This window comes from Geotrypetes seraphini, chromosome 6, assembly GCF_902459505.1.
Source record: "Geotrypetes seraphini chromosome 6, aGeoSer1.1, whole genome shotgun sequence".
NCBI classification, from domain to species: domain Eukaryota; kingdom Metazoa; phylum Chordata; class Amphibia; order Gymnophiona; family Dermophiidae; genus Geotrypetes; species Geotrypetes seraphini.
This window is the reverse complement of record NC_047089.1, coordinates 205488562-205509386: the sequence shown is the minus strand read 5'-3', so window position 1 is coordinate 205509386 and position 20825 is coordinate 205488562. Positions and strand designations below refer to the sequence as shown.

The 20825-nt window shown below is 44.5% G+C and overlaps 1 protein-coding gene across 1 annotated transcript in view; it reads right to left on the bottom strand.

The window, feature by feature from the left end:
• The window catches only part of CDS2 (CDP-diacylglycerol synthase 2), a 99626-nt gene that overhangs the window by 78053 nt on the left and 748 nt on the right, over positions 1-20825 (bottom strand). Inside the window, exon 2 of the mRNA XM_033948953.1 lies at positions 108-253. Within this exon, the coding sequence (XP_033804844.1) occupies positions 108-253 (146 nt within the window). The remainder of the gene's footprint in view (positions 1-107; positions 254-20825) is intronic.

Genomic DNA, 20825 nt, shown 5'->3' with positions numbered 1-20825 from the left:
AGCTACCACACACAGGTTAATGCCACTTGCAGGTGAATAAAGAAGCCAAGACAATCACTGATCATCCCCATTTTGCTATGCTGAGCCTCTTCAGTTCTGGCTGTTACCTCGAGGACAGTTTGGAGAAGGCCCTGTTCAGGACCTCTGGAGTATCATCCACAGAGCCGGAAGCAGAAGACCCGCCTGGATCAGTTTTCATCTCACTGCTGTCCGATGTGATTTCTCTGCTCACCCTTGCCGCTGATTCAGGTTCCTGCATGAAAATAAATAGAGAATATTATACTTTGGCTACAGCTATCAGCCATTGGCTGAAGAGGGAAAGGGGGAAACAGGGTTGTCAGAGATTACAACTTTTTGTCACACTAGTGCTGTAACTAACCTCCCCCCCAAAGAAAAGAAAATCAGAAGCTATCAAATCTCTAATACCACTATAACAGGAAGGATTTTTAAGTTACTCCAGACTCTGGCCATTGCAGGGGAAGGAAATGCTCTCCCTGTTGTGTCTTCATGACAAATTCTTCATTTATTTTTGCTTTCATGCACTACTAATTCAAATGTGTGCACAAAAAACTGGGCAAAAAAGGCATGTATGTATGTAGGGAAGGAAGGAATTTTAGCTCTAGCTCATACTTCTTTCAATAGCTCAAGGTGAGTTATATTCAGATACACTAGGTAATTTCCTATCCTTGAAGGATTTATATATATGATTTTATACCTGAGGCAATGGAGGGTTAAGTGACTCAAGACCACCATGACCCAGAGTGGGATTTGAACCCAACTTTTCTTAAGCATTAAACTACTCCTCTAGACCAGTGGTTCTCAACCCTATCCTGGGGGACCCTCAGCCAGTTGGGTTTTCAGGATATCCCTAATGAATATGCATGAGAGAGATTTGCATATAATGGAGGAGACAGGCATGTAAACATGTTTTATGCATATTCATTAGGGATATCTTGAAAACCTAACTAGCTAGGGGTCCCCCAGGACAGGGTTGAGAACCACTGCTCTAGAGTCTAGACACACACCAAACCCCAGCAAGGCAGAGTGAATGCATTCATACATAATTGCAGCAGGGAGAAATACGAGGTTTTCTTTCCCTGGGCACATACTTTTACTGGCTCAGAGGCTGGACAGTTCCAGCACCCATTTTCACATGTGCTCACAGAAAATGCTAAAATTGCTGTGTCTGTCTATAACCATAGGCATAGTTTGTGATGGGCAGCAACCCCTAAAGACTGTGGGTGCTAATGTTAAATATGTCCCCCTCCTTCCCTTCCCCAATATGGCTTTCTTACCTTTTGCCAACCTCCCCCTCCAAAATAAGCAACTACATCTATGCCAATAATAAATCATTTTCCTTTTTAAATTAAAGTTCTTAAGCCACTCTTTTGAAGGGGATATAAAGAGAAACTAATAATGAAACAAATGCCTCTCAAAAACCAGCACAAACACGCTTGTTGGAATATGACATACATAATAACCAGCATACATATAGGGCTCCTTTTACAAAGCCACGCTAGGGCCTTAACGCGCGGAATAGCGCGCGCTAGCCGCTACCGCCTCCTTTTGAGCAGGCGGTAGATTTTCGGCTTGCGCACGCTAATCTGGTGCGTGCGCATAAACCGCTAGCACGGTTTTGTACAAGGAGCCCATACTGAGTAGAAAGCTCTGCAATGGTGCACCATGTGCTAAAGCCCCCCCCCCCCAAACGGTGCAAGTACACTTTTGGAATTTTAGCTTGTGAAGCTTTATAAAGATTTTCACCTTGACAGTGAATACAGTTAGGTTTTTTTAATAGGTTTTCACAAGCAAACATTTATTAAGAATAGATAACTGAGCTGCTGCAATACAAAATCATGCAAAGCAGATGAATAACTATTAGTATACAGTTAAATCACTTATTAGTGTCCTTAAAAATGCTATTGACTTGTACATAACCTCAAAAGGTAACAAATTAATATATGGGAAGAAGTATAGATTAGTAGCTAGTAAACTAGGAATCATGAAAATGCTCAAGATTTATGGCTGTAATTCCCAATCTCCCTGTATGGCATTTCCCTCTCTGCTCTCCCCTTCCCGGACTCCATTTTATTCAGCTGCAAAAACAAAGCAAGTCAATTTTCTTCTTGTCCCTTTGGATGACATCAAATAGATCGAGCAGCTCATTTTCAAAGCACTCGGGAGTAACCACAGATTTCTATGTTACTGTGTATGTGTCTAAGTGCTATGAAAATGAGCCCCCACTATCATATTTACAGGCAAACTTTCTATGACAAAGGTGGCTGCATAGCAGTTACCTTATGTATTATTTTGTGAACACAATTCGACAGGCACTTGCTGTACAAAGCCAGATAAACACTGCAATGACTGTGAAAATATTTACTATCCTTAAACACCTTAAATTATTCACACCTACCAACCATGAACATTAGAGCTTTTCTGGAGGCTGGCGCTCATATGCTTCATCAGAAAAGATTTTTTAAGATTCCCATTTTACAGTTTGAGCTATTCCTGGTTTTAAATTTTCATTTTAACTGGGCATCTTGCCCTAGAAAGCAAAGACTGGAGAGAAGATTTGAGCTGGCCCATCATTCTGTCTCTAGGTAGGATCTAGGCTGCCAAATTGGTCCAAAGGGATGCATGACTATTCTGCTCATCGAAACCCTCCACTCTTTCTTTCAGCCATCTAGTTAGGGCCACCTCAATTTATATTAAGTTACAGCGTCCCAAATGTTTGTTCAATATGAACTCATTTGCACATTAAAATCTCACATAGCTAGAGCAGCAGACTTTTTTAAAAAAAAAAAAAATCTTTATTCATTTTCAGAACTTATGCAAAGTGCAAACAAAATATACAGTCAGATAAAACATATAACAGCACTTATCTTCAAACAAATATTAAACAAAGTACTCTCTGGGTGTGTGTAGAAATCATCTAGGAATTAAAGGTTAATCAATCAGTCAGTCTTTTGTTTAACAAATGACTCTAATGGACCCCATATTTTTTAAAATTTTTATTATTTCCCAATTGTTCTGCATTCATTCTTTCAGCCAATCAGTGCCTTAGGCCCCTCCCCGTGCATCAGATGATGCGCCGGAGCAGGGCCTAAGGCCACTATTGGGCGGCGGCCGGACAGAGGAGCAGGAGCGGGAGAACTTTCCTTCTGCTCCCAAAGATTGGCGTAGGAGCAGGAGGGTCCAGGCACCCTTCCTACTCCCGAAGATGGAGGGAGCCTGGGAGCCTTGTCGCAAGGATCAGGAGGGACCGGGCACCCCTCCTGCTCCCAACTATTTTAAAGTCTGTATAATTTATGATATGTCCACTATACAATTTTAATTTTCTCTGAATACTCAATAAGGATTAAGGCTTTATTCTTATTATGATTTAGACACTTATGATGATATTTTTTATAAATAATTTAATTTAGATCAGTTATATTAGATGCCATTTTTGGCTTTCATTTAAAGTTTTGAATAATATTAGAATTGATGTTTTGACCATATATCGATTAACTTATCTTCCCTTCATCTTATTTGCTTACTATTTGGGTTTTTGCCAGGTATTTGCGACTTGGATTGGCCTTAATGAAGATGGGATACTGGGCTAGTTGGACCACTGGTCAAACCCAGTAAGGCTATTCTTATGATCTTAAGCACATAGAATCTATAAATTAGAGGAAAGAATAATAGATGATATGGATGGACAGACTGAATAGATCCTATGGTCTTTATCAGTCATCATTTTACATGTTTTTGGTTTTCTAAAAAGTTAAAAAAAAAAAAAAAGCCACAAGTACAGCATTGCTCATAACAAAAGTCTCATTGTCAAGCAATTATTCTGAGCAACATATGGAGAGACAAAAGATCCTCAAGTATTAAAAAATGCAGACATCAAGAAAATGTGGCAGAAAGATACAAATATATTCAATTTTTTTGGATGTCACTTGCCCGTTGCGACCTATTATTATATCCTATGAAGTCCAAAAGGAAGCTATATTGCAAGTAAAGAGGTGAGCACTAGGAATAATGTTGCTATGTGGGTTTTTGCCAGGTTCTTGTGACTTGGATTGGCCACTGTGGAAACAGGATACTGGGCTAGATGGACCATTGGTCTGACCCAGTTTGGCTATTCTTATGTTCTTAATAAATCTGAGACAAAAATCATACCCATCACACTGTAGCTTAGGAATGTGGTTCTATTTCATCATGGCGTGCATAAGACTAACCCATTTGAAGATACTGCCCCATATTAAACTTGGGTGGTCCATCGGCACTGATCAGAACTCTGCACAGACATAAAAACTTAAGCTCTTAGGTTCTTAGTTGGCAGGGGTGTTGCAGAAGATGGAGAATGTTTGACCTTTCTAACATTACAGTAAGTACATTTATCAGTTCACCATCTGGAGCAACCCAGATGTTTCCTGTGCTGACAGAATTTAGAAGGCGCAGCTTTTCCCTCGAGAGAAGAGAAAATATCCTCTGCTGTCCTGTTTCCTTTTCTCAGATGCAGCGTTCTCAGCCTCTGCTCAGCTTCATTAAAATCCAAATCCCTAACACAAAAACAAGGGCCATGGACCTCAGCTCCAGACTCTGACTGAGGGCTAAGCATTTTGGAAGCTCCTCCTTCTCTTGTCTACAAGTCAAGATGCAAGAAAGAATAATCTGTTTTGGCAACCCTCTTTCCCCTTCTAGTCTCGCTCTGATACTCCCTCCTTGCTTGGCTTCTCAGAATTACAGGTAGTGCCACACTTCATCTGATCCTGAAGGAGTTGCCCTGACAACAACTTCCTAGTATGTCAATCACTTCTCTCCAGTTAAGGATGCACAGCAGCCCAGACATGGCAGAAAATGGGACGATTCAGCATAGCCAGTTCAGCACGGAAGTTCAGTGCAGGCTGTTTTATCTCTTACTATTAAAGCACCCTCTCAAAGTCAACCTTTAACCCCGGAAGTGTTCCCTCTGGACAATGTTCTGAATAAAGGGAAACCTTACGACACACCTGATTGATCTGTGATGATGCCCTCCACCTCCCTTTCAAACCTTGAAGTCGCCAGATGATGCAGAGGCAGGAGAAGACGATGGCGGGTGGGTGAAGGGAAAGGAAAGAAGCACCAATTGGGGGCAAGAGGGGCTATTCCTTCCCTCTCTTTCAGACCTTGAAGTCATCAGATGATGCAGAGGCAGGAGAAGACAATCGCGGGTGGGTGAAGGGAAAGGAAAGAAGCACCAATGGGGTGAGGGTGAGGGGGTTTCCCCTTCTCTCTCTTTCAAACCTTGCAGCTTCAGCAAAGTAAGTGCATGCCATTACAACGGCCGAGCTTCTAGACTGACTTTGTGTTTGTCTCAGGTGTGCGTTCCGATTGCATCTCTCCTGTTGTAAGGCATTTGTTCATACCTCTGTTTTAATCTTCTAATGTACCAGCTCTTTGGTCCTCTGCCTGGGCTTTGTTGTTTGTATTGACTGCTTTCTCAATAAAAATTATTTGCAAAAAAAAAAAAAAAAAAAAAAACCCCACAAAAAAAACAACAACGGCCGAGCTGAATTGGCCACGCTGATTTGTCCTAGAACCAACATGGCATGGTCATATATGGCAGCAAAATACGTATAATATGTAAGCCCTCAAAAAACTCTTCATACTTGGTCCTCTAACCCTTCATTGTAGCTCCTTTCTTTCCCATCTCCTGTAAACCTCTACCTTTCATTGTAGTTCCTTTTTATCCCATCTCCTGTAAACCGTGCCGAGCTCTACGAATGTGGAGATGATGTGGTATACAAACTTAAGGTTTAGTTTAGTTTAATTAAACTCAGATGGTTGGTTCAAAACCTCAGTTTAAACGCACAGGGATACAAAGCCTGTCACCCCTAGGAATCAGGGGCTTGGGGGAGTGGGGGAGGAACGCAGAAAGACACAGAGCTGATCATCTCTAGGACTGGATGATCCCTATTTTTTATTTTATTTTTGGGGGATTTATTAACCGCCTTTATGAAGAGATTTATCCAAGGCAGTACAGCAGGTATAATTCAACACAGAACTTATAACAGTAGTAAAAAGATCACATATAAACATAAATGCATAATTCTATGAGTGTCGTGAGCAGCACAGAGCATTCAGTGCACTGGCTGGCACTAAAAAACGCTTTTGTAAAAAAAAAGGGGGGGGGGATGAATGAGGTAAAATATGCAAATTGAAACTTAATAAGACTACCATGAAATAGTTTTAAAAATAAACAGTCCTGAAATTCAAATGAGAGATTTTATATTACATAAATATTTATGAATCGCTAAAATACCCCAAATTCAATGTGATTTCCAATTAATAAGAAGCTGGCCATCACCAGAATATATATATATATATATATATATCCTATCTAATAAAACGTTAGCGGCGCATGCGCTTTTAAAAAAGCATGATTACTGCCACTGTGGTGTGTGATCCGTGGCCCTGTTCCATTTTAGAACCCGGCCAGGGATCACTCTGGCCACTCCCCTCCTCCCGCCCTCACCAACCCGAAGCAAGCTGGAACATACCTCCCGCCCTCACTCACTGCTGCTGCCGTTGATCCTCCTCTTCGGGGCAGCCTGCGATCGTGGCCGGCTTTGGCGGGCCTCGCGGGCCGCTTTCCGGCCTCGGTGGCACGTTCCCTCTGACACATGGGATCGCGTCGGGGGGGAGCGTGCTTCCGGGTTGGGGAGCGGCCTGAGAAGTTCACTGGGGCCGGCCACCACAATCGCGGCCTGCTTTGAAGAGGAGCAGGCCAGAAGACGCCAGGATGTAGGGAGGGTAAGCAGGGGGATTAATTCAGGGGGCCAGAGGGAGAGGGAAAGGGGGCTGCTTTGGGGGGAGGGGTGTGCTGAGAGGAGACAGAAGGGGCCATGGAGAGATAGGATGAGGGAAAGGGGGCTGCTTTGGGGGGGAGGTGTGCTGGGGACAGACAGTTTTGCTCTGGGGGAAAGACAATTCCCTGAAGAAGCCCTTTCTGGAAACGTCAATCGCTCCTCCTAAACTTACTTGCTCCACTTCATCACTGACGCTGAAACCGTGGATTGAAGACAAAGTTTTATTTTATTTTTCTTTCCAGCTTATGATTTATCTTTAATCTTATCTATTGTTTTGCCTTTTGTCTTTGTTTTGTTCTATTTCTATCATTTAAATTTCTCCAGAATTCTACTGTTCAACGGCTCCCCCTTCTGCTTCTATTCCTTTCTCTCCTCTCTTCTACCTTCCAAAGTATTTAGATCAATGCTGTCTTGTTAAAATGTTTATTTTATTTTTATTTTTCCTCTAACTCTACTTTTCACTTCTCTATTACCCTCCAGGTACTTTAGTTAGATTGTAAGCCTTCGGGACAGTAAGGGAATTTTTCAAGTACCTTTCTTATTTCTAATCTTAATGTATATTTTCTGTAAACCGCTTAGAACCTAACGGATGTAGCGGTATATAAGAAATAAATTACATTACATTACATTACAAGGGGCCATGGAGAGACAGGGAGAGGGAAAGGGGGCTGCTTTGGGGGGGGGGGAGGTGTGTTGGGGACAGACAGCTTTGCTTTCGGGGGAAGACAGAAGGGGCCATGGACAGACAGGGAGCGGGAAAGGAGGCTGCTTTGGGGGAGGGGTGTGCTTAGGGCAAACAGCTTTGCTCTGTGGGGGAAGACAGAAGAGGGCCATGGAGAGACAGTTAGGGAGAGGGAAAGGGGGCTGCTTTGGGGGGAGGTGTGTGCTGGGGGCACATAGCTTGGCTCGGGGGGGGGGGGGAGACAGGACACAGACAGCGGCCAAGGAGAGAGAGATAAAGAAACAGACAGACATATTCTAGCACCTGTTAATGTAACAGGCTTAAAGACTAGTGTGTGTGTGTATATATATATATATATAATTTTTTTTTTTTTTATTATTTCTATAGCCTAAGTGGTTTATATTCAGGTGCTCAAGCATTTTTCCCTATCTGTCCTGGTGGGCTCACACTTTATCTAATGTACCTGGAGCAATGGGGATCAAGTGACTTGCCCAGGGTCATGAGAGTTGAACCCACAACCTCAGGGTGCTGAGGCTGTAGCTATAACCACTGTGTCACACACTTCCCATTATAAATGAAAACAAACACACTGAAGATCTGCCATCTGTTAAAGTGAATGAGATATCTTGCAAACAAATAGGTGTTCAAGCCTTTACAGCAGGGGTGTCCAACCTGCGGCCCCATGAAGGATTTTGTGTGGCCCCAGTCGAGGACGATGCAGTGTTTTCCTCTGCTGCCCCTAGGTGTTTACCATCTTGCCGGCTCCCTCCTCTGTCTTGCTGCAGTGTTTGCGCATTTGTGCGGCCCCAGAAACATTTTTTTCGGCCAATGCCGCCCAGGGAAGCCAAAAGGTTGGACACCCCTGCTTTACAGAAACTCTCATAGGAGAGGATAGTTTTTAATTGTACAAGTATTGGAAGAGAGTGCCACCATTTTGCTCTCAAGTGTATTGTTTTATATTTAATACCTCTAGAATTTGGAAATTTTAACCTCAGATGTTTGCTAATCAAGCTATCATCCCAATTGGGTTTATTTTGGGGATGGGGGAAGAGAAGAACTGTTTAACACTGGCTTTTACAAAGTTTCTACCACGGGCCAGCGAGGTAAATGCTCCGACGCTCATAGAATTCCTTTGAGCACTGGAGCATTTCTCTCGCTGGCCCACAGTAGAAATCTCTACTGCAGCTTTGTCAAAGGAGCCCTAAGTATTTTCCTAAGAGATTTGGTGACTGCTATTGAGGAGAGATTAGGGAGGTTGATTGTTTGGGAATGGGGAAGTTTTTATGTAAAAATTTTGTTCAAATCATTATAGCCATTGTGAGCCCCCAACACTGTTAAATACTGCAATAATATGGCTACATTAATAAGGAATGATAAATATAAAACTAGACCACAGTCAGCAACAAGATGGGTAATTGTTTCCAATTCTGGTCTTTCACAATCTGCATTTTTTTGTTTTACCATATTTTTATTATACTTGCTCGTCACTCATGCACAGATTTCTCTCTCATATAGACAAATAGGAATATGATAGAAAAAAAATTCTAAATAGTCTAACTACCATCTTTTGTTCAAAGTAGACAGTACATTACATACAGTAACCTCAGGAAACATCTCTTTGGAAAAAGGATGGTGTATGCATGAACAGCCTGTCAGAAAGCATATGACAAGCACCTCTGAGGGATGCCAAGGTATTAGAGCTTAGCAGATGGTATGAATGAGCAGATTAGACAGGCCCATATGATCTTTACCTGCATCATTTTGTATGTAACTTAGTACAATTGTGATGAGTTTTCACAACACTATATAGCACAAATTGGACTACACTCAGAAAGCTTGTCAAAGGAGACTGCATCCTATATAATAAAACCCTAGCCGCGCATGCGCACTTACCTGCGTGCTTCCGTGATCTCTGATCTGTGATCAGTAGGTCCGTGGCCAGCAGGAGTGCGTATGTGGAGGCCATACAAATCGGAAAGTGGAGGAACACAGCACAGTCGGCGACTCCCCCCTCCCGCCCTCACTCACCGTCAAAACCACCACCGCCACAGCCTCCTCCTTCTCGCCGGTTCACCCGCGTTTAAATTCAAAGAAAAGCGCTGCACCGCGCTAACGCTGGCCTCGCCGTCTTCTGTCCACTGCGGCCCGCCCTCTCTGACTACTTTCTGTTTCCGCTAAGATTGGCCGCAGTGGATAGAAGATGCCAAAGCCAGCGGTAGCGCGGTGCAGCGCTTTTCTCTGAATTTAAACGCGGCGGCTGGGAAGGGGGCGGCGGGAAATGCTGCTGCTGCACAGAAAAGGCTGGAAAATGCTGCTGCTGCACAGGGAAGTATGTGTGTGTGGGGGAGAAATGCTGCTGTTGCTGCACAGGGAAGTGTGTGTGTGTGGGGGGGGAAATGCTGCTTCTGCATAGGGAAGGCCGGGAAATGTAGCTGCTGCACAGGGAAGGGTGGGAAATGCTGCTGCTGCACAGGGAAGTGTGTGTGTGTGGGGGGGAAAATGCTGCTGCTGCACAGGGAAGGGTGGGAAATGCTGCTGCTGCACAGGGAAGTGTGTGTGTGGGGGGGGGCGGGAAATGCTGCTGCTGCACAGGGAAGGGTGGGAAATGCTGCTGCTGCTGCACAGAGAAGTGTGTGTCTGTGGGGGGAAATGCTGCTTCTGCACAGGGAAGGCCTGGAAATGCTGCTGCTGCACAGGGTAGTGTGGGGGGGGGGAGAATGATGCTGCTGCACAGGGAAGGGTGGGAGGGAAATGCTGCTGCTGCTCAGGGAAGGGTGGGAGGGAAATGCTGCTGCTGCTCAGGGAAGTGGAGGGGACGGAGAGGGAAAGGGGGCCTGGGAGCAATCTTGGTTTGCTTTGGGGGAGGGGAAACAGAAGGGGGCCATGGAGAGACAGAAAGACAGGCAGGCAGCGCATTAGAACAAAAGACAGACACACAGAAAGACAGCAGGCAGGGAGAGAGACAGAAAGAAAGAAAGACAGACATACAGGGTGCCAGAGAGAGAACCAGAAAGAAAGTAGGACAGACAGCGGGAGGGAGAAAGACAGAAAGAAAGGAAGAGAGAGACAGGGGCAGGGAGAGACACAGAAAGTAAGAAAGACAGACAGATATATATTCTAGCACTCGTTAATGTAACGGGCTTAAACACTAGTTAGTTTAATAAAAGTCTTATTATAAGTAGTTATCCACTTAGACCCTAAGTATTTAGAATTAAACCATCCCAACAGACATGGACATTATTTGAATTCAGGAAGAAATCTATGAGGGAGAGAAAGGGACTGCTGACTTGATCAGTTGGGGTGGATGGGCAACTGAGACTCAGATAGGCTTTACAGTCTTTCTGCTGCTACTTTCTCTAGGATGAAATGAGGAATTAACCTTTTCCTATCGTAATAAATTTTACGTTACGCTGGTTCCAATCGTAATTATTTTAGCAAAGTTTTGTATTATTCACCGTTATCATTTACAGCTATTGTAAACATAATGTAAATAAGTCATAAGTCTGTAAATTCAAATATTTTGTGTTCCTGGCTCTTTATTAGTCCACTAGTGTTTAAGCCCATTACATTAACGGGTGCTAGAATATATGCCTGTCTGTCTTTCTTTATTTATGTCTCTCTCCCTGCTCCTGTCTGTCTCTCTCCCTCCTGCTATTTTTCTCTCTCTCTCTCTCCCTGGCACCCTTTGTCTGTCTGTCTTTCTTTCTGTCTGTCTCTCTGGTCCCCTGTCTGTCTTTCTTTCTGTCTCTCTCCCTGGCCTCCTTTGTCTGTCTGTATTTCTTTCCGTCTCTTCCCCCCCCCCCCACTTTCCTTTGCAGAAGCAGCAGCGGTATTTCCCTTCCCCTCCAGGTCCCTGTGAAGTAGTAGCAGCATTTTCCCACACCCCCCATTCCCTTCTCTCCCCCTCACTTTCCTTTGCAGAAGCAGCAGTGATATTTCCCTTCCCCTCCAGATCCCTGTGAAGTAGTAGCAGCATTTTCCTCCATTCCCCCATTCCCTTCTCTCCACCCCCACTTTCCTTTGCAGAAGTAGCAGCAGTATTTCCCTTCCCCTCCAGGTCCCAGCTGAAGCAGTAGCAGCATTTTCCCCCACCCCCCATTCCCTTCTCTTACCGTGAGCTGTCCTGCTCCGTTTGGCCCCTCCCCCTTCCCTTCCCTTCCCGCGGGCTGGCCTGCTGCAGCTGAAGGTTTTTTTTCCAAGTTTTAAAGTACCGGCGGCTCCTCTCACGATCCCCGTGGTGGCTGATCCTCCTGTAAAAAGCAGCCTGCGATGGTGGCCGGCTTTAGCGAACCTTCGCAGGCCGCTCTCCAACTTGGTAGCACATTCCCTCTGACGCGATCCCGTGCGTCAGAGGGAACGTGCTAACGAGGTTGGAGAGCAGCCTGCGAGGTTTGCTAAAGCCGGCCACCATCGCAGGCTGCTCTTTACAGGAGGATCAGCAGCAGCAGCGGCGGCAGCAGCGAGTGAGGACGGAGGTGTGTTCCCTGCTGAGGACGCGGGCAGGGAAAGAGCTTGATTGGCTTCCATGGTGAGTGAGGGCGGGAGAAGGGGAGTGGCCAGAATGTTCCCTGCCGCTGGGTTGGCTGCCACGGATCACACACCACAGCGGCAGGGAACACGAAATCCTAAGTGCGCATGTGCGCTTAGTCTTTTATTATATAGGATACAGACTGTTTATCCACTGTCTATGTCATTTTTGGAATGTCCTGTCATCCGGGACACACGATAGGAAAAGGTTAAGGGGCTGAGACTGCATACAGAGAAGGGAAAAAGAGGTACAGTGTCCATTCTTGTAAGATGTCTAAAGTAAATCAAAAGAGCCATAGCCTGGCTACTCAAGAGTGGTGAGATCACTAAACTGCTGCATTCTGAAATCAACACCAGATCCCCCTCCCTTGTTTTTCACATGATTTTTTTGCAGGCTCTCTTGAACAGAATGAAAAAGCACCCTCTAGTATTGCTGACTATAAAGTGGAGGCATACAGAGGAAGAGTTAGTGGGATATCATCGTATCAGAATGTCTATCTCATCAAAGCAATGAAAGTACAAACTAAAAGCCTATTACTCCTTGAGTTAAATAGCAGTTTCCACTCCAAGTAATACTCTCTAAATATAAGAGAGTTAATTCTAAGTCTAACATCTGTCTTCTGCTATTTGAATCACCCTCCCCTCCCACTCCCAGCCCCTAAACCGATGTCCCCAGCAGCTATGTAAGAGCCTTCAGTTTGAACCTCACTTCCTGCTTCCCAAGCAAGGATACTGATATTCCAGCTCTGTGAAGAATCCATACAAATGGGACAGCGAAGGGCTAGGGAAACAATCTTATGCCAGTTATAGCAAGATGATAGACCTTGAATACCATGCTTATCTAATATTCTTTCCCCTACATACTGTACTAACATTGTGTGTCCAAACTATGACACATCATTATAACACTTAATGGCATCTTTCCTAATTGGAACAAAGGTCAAAAAAAAGCACAAAAGTATTTTAAGCATTCTCTCTACCTAGTTCTATAATATTCATCTTTTGGAATTGGGCACCTTGGGCCGAGGAGTGACAGAAGCCCAAATTCTAATAGCGATGAGGATGGTCCTAATGCTAAATGCACTATAGAAAAGAGATACAGGGTCTACTGTGACTGAGGTTACCACAGAACATCTGAGAGTGACAGGATTCATGGGGGTTGAGAAACATCAGGCTTATATGGATCTATGGATGAAAAAAAAAAAATATACAAGCAGATACCCTCCCATTTTTTAAACTGCTGAAAAGATTTCAGTCAACTAGGTATCTGACAGTGGAAACTCTAGAAATCCATAAATCAAGCAACAAGGTGCCTGAGATCATTTCTGCATTTGATAGCACAAAGGCCCATAGAAGCAGAGAAAACCAAAGATAACACAATCTGCGCTCTGACCCACATGACCACCATATATGGTAAACCTTTTTATTAACATCCTTTTGTCATGAATAAAGATGTTGCAAGTTTTACATAAATGCACATCTGATCTTACAAGGCTGACCTGAAATTCTGTGCATGTTATGTTTACTCTCCAAAATTTAAAGGCATGATGGCCCTTCATTCACATCATTATCACTGCAGCTAACCTCAATAAATGTATTATACGTATTTAGCCTCTTTTCACTATGGCCTTGTGTTATAAAATCCACAGTAAATTTACACTTTTTAGATATGCAATTACTTTTAAAAATTCATACATGCAGCCTTCTGATTTGCAGACAGAATAAGCACCCTAAGACCCATATCTATCCTTGCTACAGTGCCAGACACTCCACTCAATCTCTTCTCTCACTCCTTTGTAACTGTGGACTCCATGTGCTTTTTAAAATCTGTAGCTATTTTTTCATCTGCATCTAGCAGCACTTTTCCTGTGGCAAAAGATTTTCTGATGTGGGTCTTAAAGAGAAGCAAGCACAGGAGTAATATTATGACCTTATCTTTTTGAATCATTATTACCCCTTCACTTTGAGATGGGAACGACATTTCAAGATATTAAGAAATGTCAAAAATTGTCAATACCAGCTCACTCTTGCATTAGCTAAATGGAATGTTAACACATGAAAAAGAACTGCCACCCCCTCTATAGTACAAGCAATATATGAATTTTGGATAGATCAATTAAATTCAAGTGTGAATATAATAAGTATCTATAAACCACATCTTCCTCTTTAAACACAAAACAATGAAAGGGCAAATGTGGTCCCTCTCCATAAACGTGAAGTAAGGAAGAGGCTGGGAAATACAGGCTGCAAAGTCTGATTTCTGTGGTAAGAAAATTAATGCAATTGCTTTTAAAACTGAGAATAGTAGTTTTTAAAATCCAATGGATTACAGGACCCTAGGCAACGTGGTTCAACCAGAACAGGGATGTCAAAGTCCCTCCTCGAGGGCCGCAATCCAGTCGAGTTTCCAGGATTTCCCCAATGAATATGCATGAGATCTATTAGCATACAATGAAAGCAGTGCATGCAAATAGATCTCATGCATATTCATCGGGGAAATCCTGAAAACCCAACTGGATTGCGGCCCTTGAGGAGGGACTGACACTTCTGAACTAGAAGAAGGTCTTGGTAGACAAATGTGATTAATTTATATGAATGGGTGACCAGAGCTTCCCACTCTCTGGTACAATGCTTTAAGCCAGTGTATCACAAACTGTGTGCTGCAGCACACCAGTGAGCCTCCTGAGATTTCTGGTGTGCCACAACACATTGGCGAGGAGGAGAGTCATCCACGCCAGCTGCCTGCCTACAGGATGTGCTTCTCGCAACGAGAGGCACGTCCTGTAGGAAGTCAGCCGGCATGGACGACTCTCCTCCTGGCCGGCGTCTCTCTTCTCCCTGCACCTCCCGGATCCCTGTAACAGTGGGGTCATGGCAAGACGAGCCTCCGCGCTTGCGCGGACGTTGATACGATGACTTCAGTCCGTCAACTTCTGGGTGCCTTCTGGCCGGGGCACTACATTTAGTGTGCCGCCAGCCAGAAAAGTTTGCGGGACACTGCTTTAAGCAAATATAACAGTATTTTGAAATAGATGAAAATTTTTTTTGCTATAGAAGATATATCCCCTCCTTTACTAACATGTAGCACGGGTTTTAGCGCCGGCAGCGGTGGTAACTGCTCTGATCCTCATAGAATTCCTATGAGCATCGGAGCAGTTACTGCCACTGCCAGCTCTAAAACCCGCACTATGCATTCGTAAAAGAAGAGGTATTTGTTTGATGCTATCTAAAGAGCTATCTAGGAGCACCAGCAGGAGGTTTGTGCCAGTGACTGAGCCAGGGAGCTCTGAGAACTTTTCCAGTATGCTCCTGTTTAAAATCTTAGGCTTTTTCTCCCAGCGGCACCCCACTGGTGACGCTCTTCCAGTCCAAGCATTGTCCATTTACCCCCCACTCTCTGATTCCTATGCTCTAGCCAGTTTTTAATCCACGTGAGTATTTCATCCTCAATTCCATGGCTTGCAATTTTCTGTAGTCATTCATGTAGAACCTTGTCAAACGTCTTCTGAAAATCCAGATATACAATGTCAACCGGGTCGCCCTTGTCTATCTGCCTGTTTACTCCCTCGAAGAAGTGCAGCAAGTATGTCAAGCAAGATCTGCCTTTGCTGAAACTGTGCTGGCTGGTCCTCATCAGACCGTGTCCGTCCAGGGGATCAATGATGCGGTCCTTTATCAGCGCCTCTACCATCTTCCCCGTTACCGAGGTCAGACTCACCGGCCTGTAGTTTCCAGGATCTCCCCTCAAACATTTTTTGAAGATCGGCGTAACATTCGCCACCTTCCAGTCTTCCGGAATCTTTCCCGATTTGATCGACAAATTGGCTATTAGTTGAAGCAGTTCAGCTATAGTCCCTTTCAGTTCCTTAATGACCCTCAGATGGATGCCATCTGGTCCCTGGGATTTATTGCTCCTAAGCCTATCGATCTGCCTGCATACCTCTTCTAGACTGACCATCAACCCAGTCAGTTTCCTATCTTCGTTTCCAGCATATAGCCTGATGGGTTCTGGTTGCTGTGTATATCCTCTTTGGTAAATACAGATGCAAAAAAATGTGTTCAGCTTGTCGGTAATTGCTTTGTCCTCCTTTAGTACTCCCTTTATTCCATGATCATCCAACAGTCCCACCACTTCCTTCGCAGGTCATTTCCCCTTAATATATTGAAAGAACGGCTTGAAGTTTTTCGCCTCCTTGGCTATTTTTTCCTCGTAGTCTCTTTTGGCCCCTTTTACCGCCTTATGGCACCTGCGTTGATGTTGTTTGTGCTTATTCCAGTTTTCGTCCGTTTTTCACCTTTTCCATTCCTTAAACAAAGTTTTCTTGTCTCCGCTTCCTTCACCTCTACAGTGAGCCACGCTGGTTCCTTGTTCTTTTTCCTCTTGGATCCCTTGTTGATACGCGGTATATATAGATTTTGCACCTCGGTGACTGTGTCCTTAAAAAGGGACTAAGCTTGCTCTAGCATTTTTACAGTGCTTATCCTCTTCTTAATCTTCTTCCCCACCATGAGTATCATGTCTTCAGAATTCCCTTTTCAGAAGTTCAGTGTCGTGGCCGTCATTCTGGACCGATGTTTTGCCCCTGCGTCCAGGTCGAAGCAGATCATGTTGTGATCGCTGTTTCCCAGTGTCCCTTCTACTTCTACACCTTGTGCTGGTCCTCACAGTCCATTTAGAATTAAACCCAGAATTGTATTTCCTCTTGTATTTTCCTTGATAAGTTGTTCCAGGAAGCAATCACCTACAGCATTCAGGAACTTGGTCTCCCTAGCGAAGCCGGAGATGCCTAGGTTCCAGCCTATCCCCAGATAGTTGAAGTCACCCATGATAACTGCGTTGCCTCCATTGCAGTTGCGTTTAATCTCGTCCATCATTTCTCCATCAATTTCTTCGGACTGCCTTGGGGGTCGGTAGTAGATGCTGATCTTCGTTTCCAGTCCATTTGTTCCCGTAATTTTGATCCATAGAGACTCTTAACTTAACCATCTTTTATGGCGTGTTCTCTCCAGTAGATTAAATTCCCTCTTTGACGTATATGGCAATGCCCCCACCTTTTTGAGCCACTCTGTCTCTGCGGTATAGTTTGTATCCCAGTAGCACAGTGTCCCAGACGTTTTCCTCAGGCCACCGTTTCCATGATGCCGATGATGTCCACGTTATCTTTTTGTGCCATAGCTTCTAATTAACCCATCTTATTCCTTAGGCTCCTTGCGTTCGTGTACATACACTTGAGTTTGCGGCCTGTTCTTTTCTTGCATTTCCTTCCCTCGTGTCCCTTTCGATCTGTCTTGCCTGTGATCTGGTGAGTCTTCCCCTCTATCTTCCTGCATGGTATTCTACGGGTATTCCAGTTCCCGAATCATCGACTCTCTCTCTCAGTCGACTTTCCCCTTCTTCCTAGTTTAAAAACTTCTCAACTTCTCACTTGATGTTGCTTGCAAGTAGCCTCATTCCATCTCTGCTGAGGTGGAATCCATCCTTCCTGAATAGCTTGCTCTTCTCCCAGAACGTCATCCAGTTGCGCACGAAGTGGAATCCTTCTTCCTCACACCAGCGCCGTATCCACGTGTTGACTGCTTGCAGCTCCATCTGCTTCCTCTCATCGGTCCTGGGTACCGGCAGGAACTCCGAGAATGCTATCCTCTGCGTTCTGGTCTTCAGCTTCCTTCCTAGCATCCGGAACTGGTCTATCAGTACTTCCCTGCTTTAGTTCCTGTTGCTCACGTTGTTAGTCCCCACATAGATCACCACCGCCATATCTTCTTCTTCCACACTGTCGATGATCCTGTCAGTGCAGCTCATTATGTCTTCTACCTTGGCTCCCAGTAGGCAGGTCACCAGCCGATCCAGTCTTCCTCTCGCTATGTGACTGTCGACTTGTCTGATGATGGAGTCCCCCACGACGATTGCTGTCTTCTCTATCTTCTCTTGATTCTCCAGCCGCAGGTCCATGTCCCTGGTGTATGTCCATCTCTCCAGCCGCAGGTCCGTGTTCTTCATTCCCATCCATTTTCTCTCATCCTGGTGTTGGCTTGCACCGGACTCGTCTTCATGTGGGTCCCCTCCGCTGTTTCCAGATCTCGCTGCTGTGTCACCCATTTCTTCCTGGTGGTTGTCCATCGGGTGGTTCACACTCTCTTTAGGTGTATCTAGGCAGTTCCACTGTTGTGGGGGGTTTTCACAGCCTCCCTGTATGCCTCCTTTATGAACTTCTCCAGCTCTTGGACTTATTCCTCCATGGTGTCCTCTATCTTGATGTTCTCTACATCTTTGTCTTCCTCCTCCTCCTCTGGTTGAAGTGCCCCCAGTTCCAGTATTCTGCCCTCCAGAAGTCTGACTTGTTTTTTCAGGCTCTCCAGTTCTCCGCATTGAGTGCATACGTAAGACCACCTCCCAGAGGGGAGGTAGTCATGCATATGGCAGACGGTACAGAAAACTGGGTAGATCAACATCCTGCTTCTGTCTTCTGCTTCCGTTGCTGCCCGCTTGCCGGTTTACTGTGGATGTCTTCTGTGTCTGTCCTCTGCGCCTGCTTTGTCCTCTGTGTCTGCCTGGTTGTGTGTCCTCTACGTCTGCTGTGGTCTTCTGCTCTCCTTTAACGGTGGCTCATTCCTTCTCAAGGCCCTTTCGCAAAAGGCGCCCTTGCTAAGGCTCACCTTCAGTGCGCACCAAACGGCTGAGTGCCGCTGGCCCCTCCCCCTTTTAAGGAGGAGCTCCGGTGGATGATGTCAGGGGTGGGCGGAGCTACCTCTTGCGGATGCTCCTTGCTCTCTCCTGCCTTCTGTTGCTCCTTCTTCCCCTCTCCTGTTCTCTGCTCTGCTTTTCTATCCTTCTCTTTTCCTGCCTCCTGCTTGCCTGCCAAAGCCTGTTTTACCAGACCGGTAAGTGAAATATAGGTGAGGGACTGAAAAGTGAAAAAGTTAAATTTGAAGGGGAAGACAGAAAAGAGATAAAGGAAATACTGTATATCAAAGACAGATATAGTGAGGGAATACAAGACAGGAGAAAAGTGGAGAAAGGACATATGGACTACATCTACTAGAAAAACAGATGACAGATAAGACAAAAGAAAAGAAACTGGGACCAACATGCTTGGAAAAATAAAGTACCTGGACAACAAAGGTAGAAAAGTGTTTTATTTTTAAGTTATTTGGTGAAATACGTTAGCTTTGAAAACTGTGCATCACTGACGTCTTTGTATTTTGTTTAGTAGAATAGAAAATGCATTTTCTGGTTTTATTTCTCCTATGTTATGGCAAATGCCTAGTTTGGCTTCTGGGGGCTTCCTAAATTTTGTTTTTTTATTTCTAATTTATGATCCTTTGTTTTATATTTGGTGTGGGTTTGTCTGTGCTTTGTGTGTGATAGAGGTATGTTATTCCGTTTGCAAGTAGTTTCTGTGTAGAACTCTGTAGTCCCACATATTTTGTTTTATCAACAGTAGGTATTCTGGTGTTCTAGCAACCTGTGTGATATTTGTAGTGCTGCTTGCTTAAGTAGAATTCCTGTTTAAAATCATAGGAATCAGTGCTACTTTTCTATGGTAGATTTGCTACATATACAGTATAACTCGTTATAACGGACTTCAAGGGACCTGGAAAAACGGTCCGTTATATCCAGAGTTGCATTCTTTTAAAACTTTATTTAGGTCAACTTGAAACAACATACAATCAATCAATCAACAATGAACAACAGTAACTGCACAAGCATATCAGCAACATCAATAACAAAACATTGGTATGGCACAAAATGATTGCAAAACCAGACACCTGTATGGCACAAAATGATTGCAAAACCAGAACACTAAAAGATGTTCTAAAGCATTATGTTGTACTGTACTGGAAAGAAAAATAATCTGTCATTTTATTCTGGGCTGCATTTTGATACTATATCACCGGCACACCACACACCTTGTAGGGGGAGCCTGCATGTCCGTTATAGCCGAATAAAACTATAGTTAAAATCGGCTCTGGAGACCAAATTGGTTGTCTGTTATATCCGAAAGTCCATTATATGCGAATCCACTATATGCGATGATTTTCTGCATGTTTATAAAGGCGCTCGGTCGGGACCAGTGGACCTAGTCCGCTATAGATGAGGTTCCATTATAAGCAAGTCCGTTATAACAAGATTACACTGTATGTTGAGTTGGAATTTTTTAAAGCTATGTACAAGGCTAGCGTGAGGGAGGGGAGACAAATAGGGCAGCTGCCCTGGGCTCCATAGCTCCAGGGGGCCCCCAAGGGCTGGGATGTTCTTCCCTTCTCCCCAACCTGGTCCAAAGGCCCCTCCTCACCTTTTAAAATGCATTTTTTGATCTGGAAAGGGGTTACCAGTGCTGCCTTTGGCCGCCTTGGCACTATTCCTCTGATGTTGTCCATCCAGTCGGAAACAGGAAGTTGCATCAGAGGGGTGGCAGACCCCCTTTTTAATGTCTGTCCTGAGCCCCAGCATGTCTAACATGGGCCTTGGCTGTGTAGATCAGAATTTGTGTGTGTGTGTATGTACTCACACTCGTAGTTTTCCTGGGATATGTTCAATGGCTGGTAAAACGAGTGTAGCTATTATGGGGGTACAGCTACTGTAGGGTAGCGCCATAAATAGTGAAACCCCACCCTTAAAACTGGCCCTGTATAAGCACCAGTACTTTTTTTTACATAAAAAAGCACTATATAAAGGGTATTCAAGTGATGCAGAAAACGTAGGCAAGCAAGGAGGGTCATGAGGGCCTAAAGAATGCAAGCAAGGGAGTCATAAAGGGAGGACTAATGATACA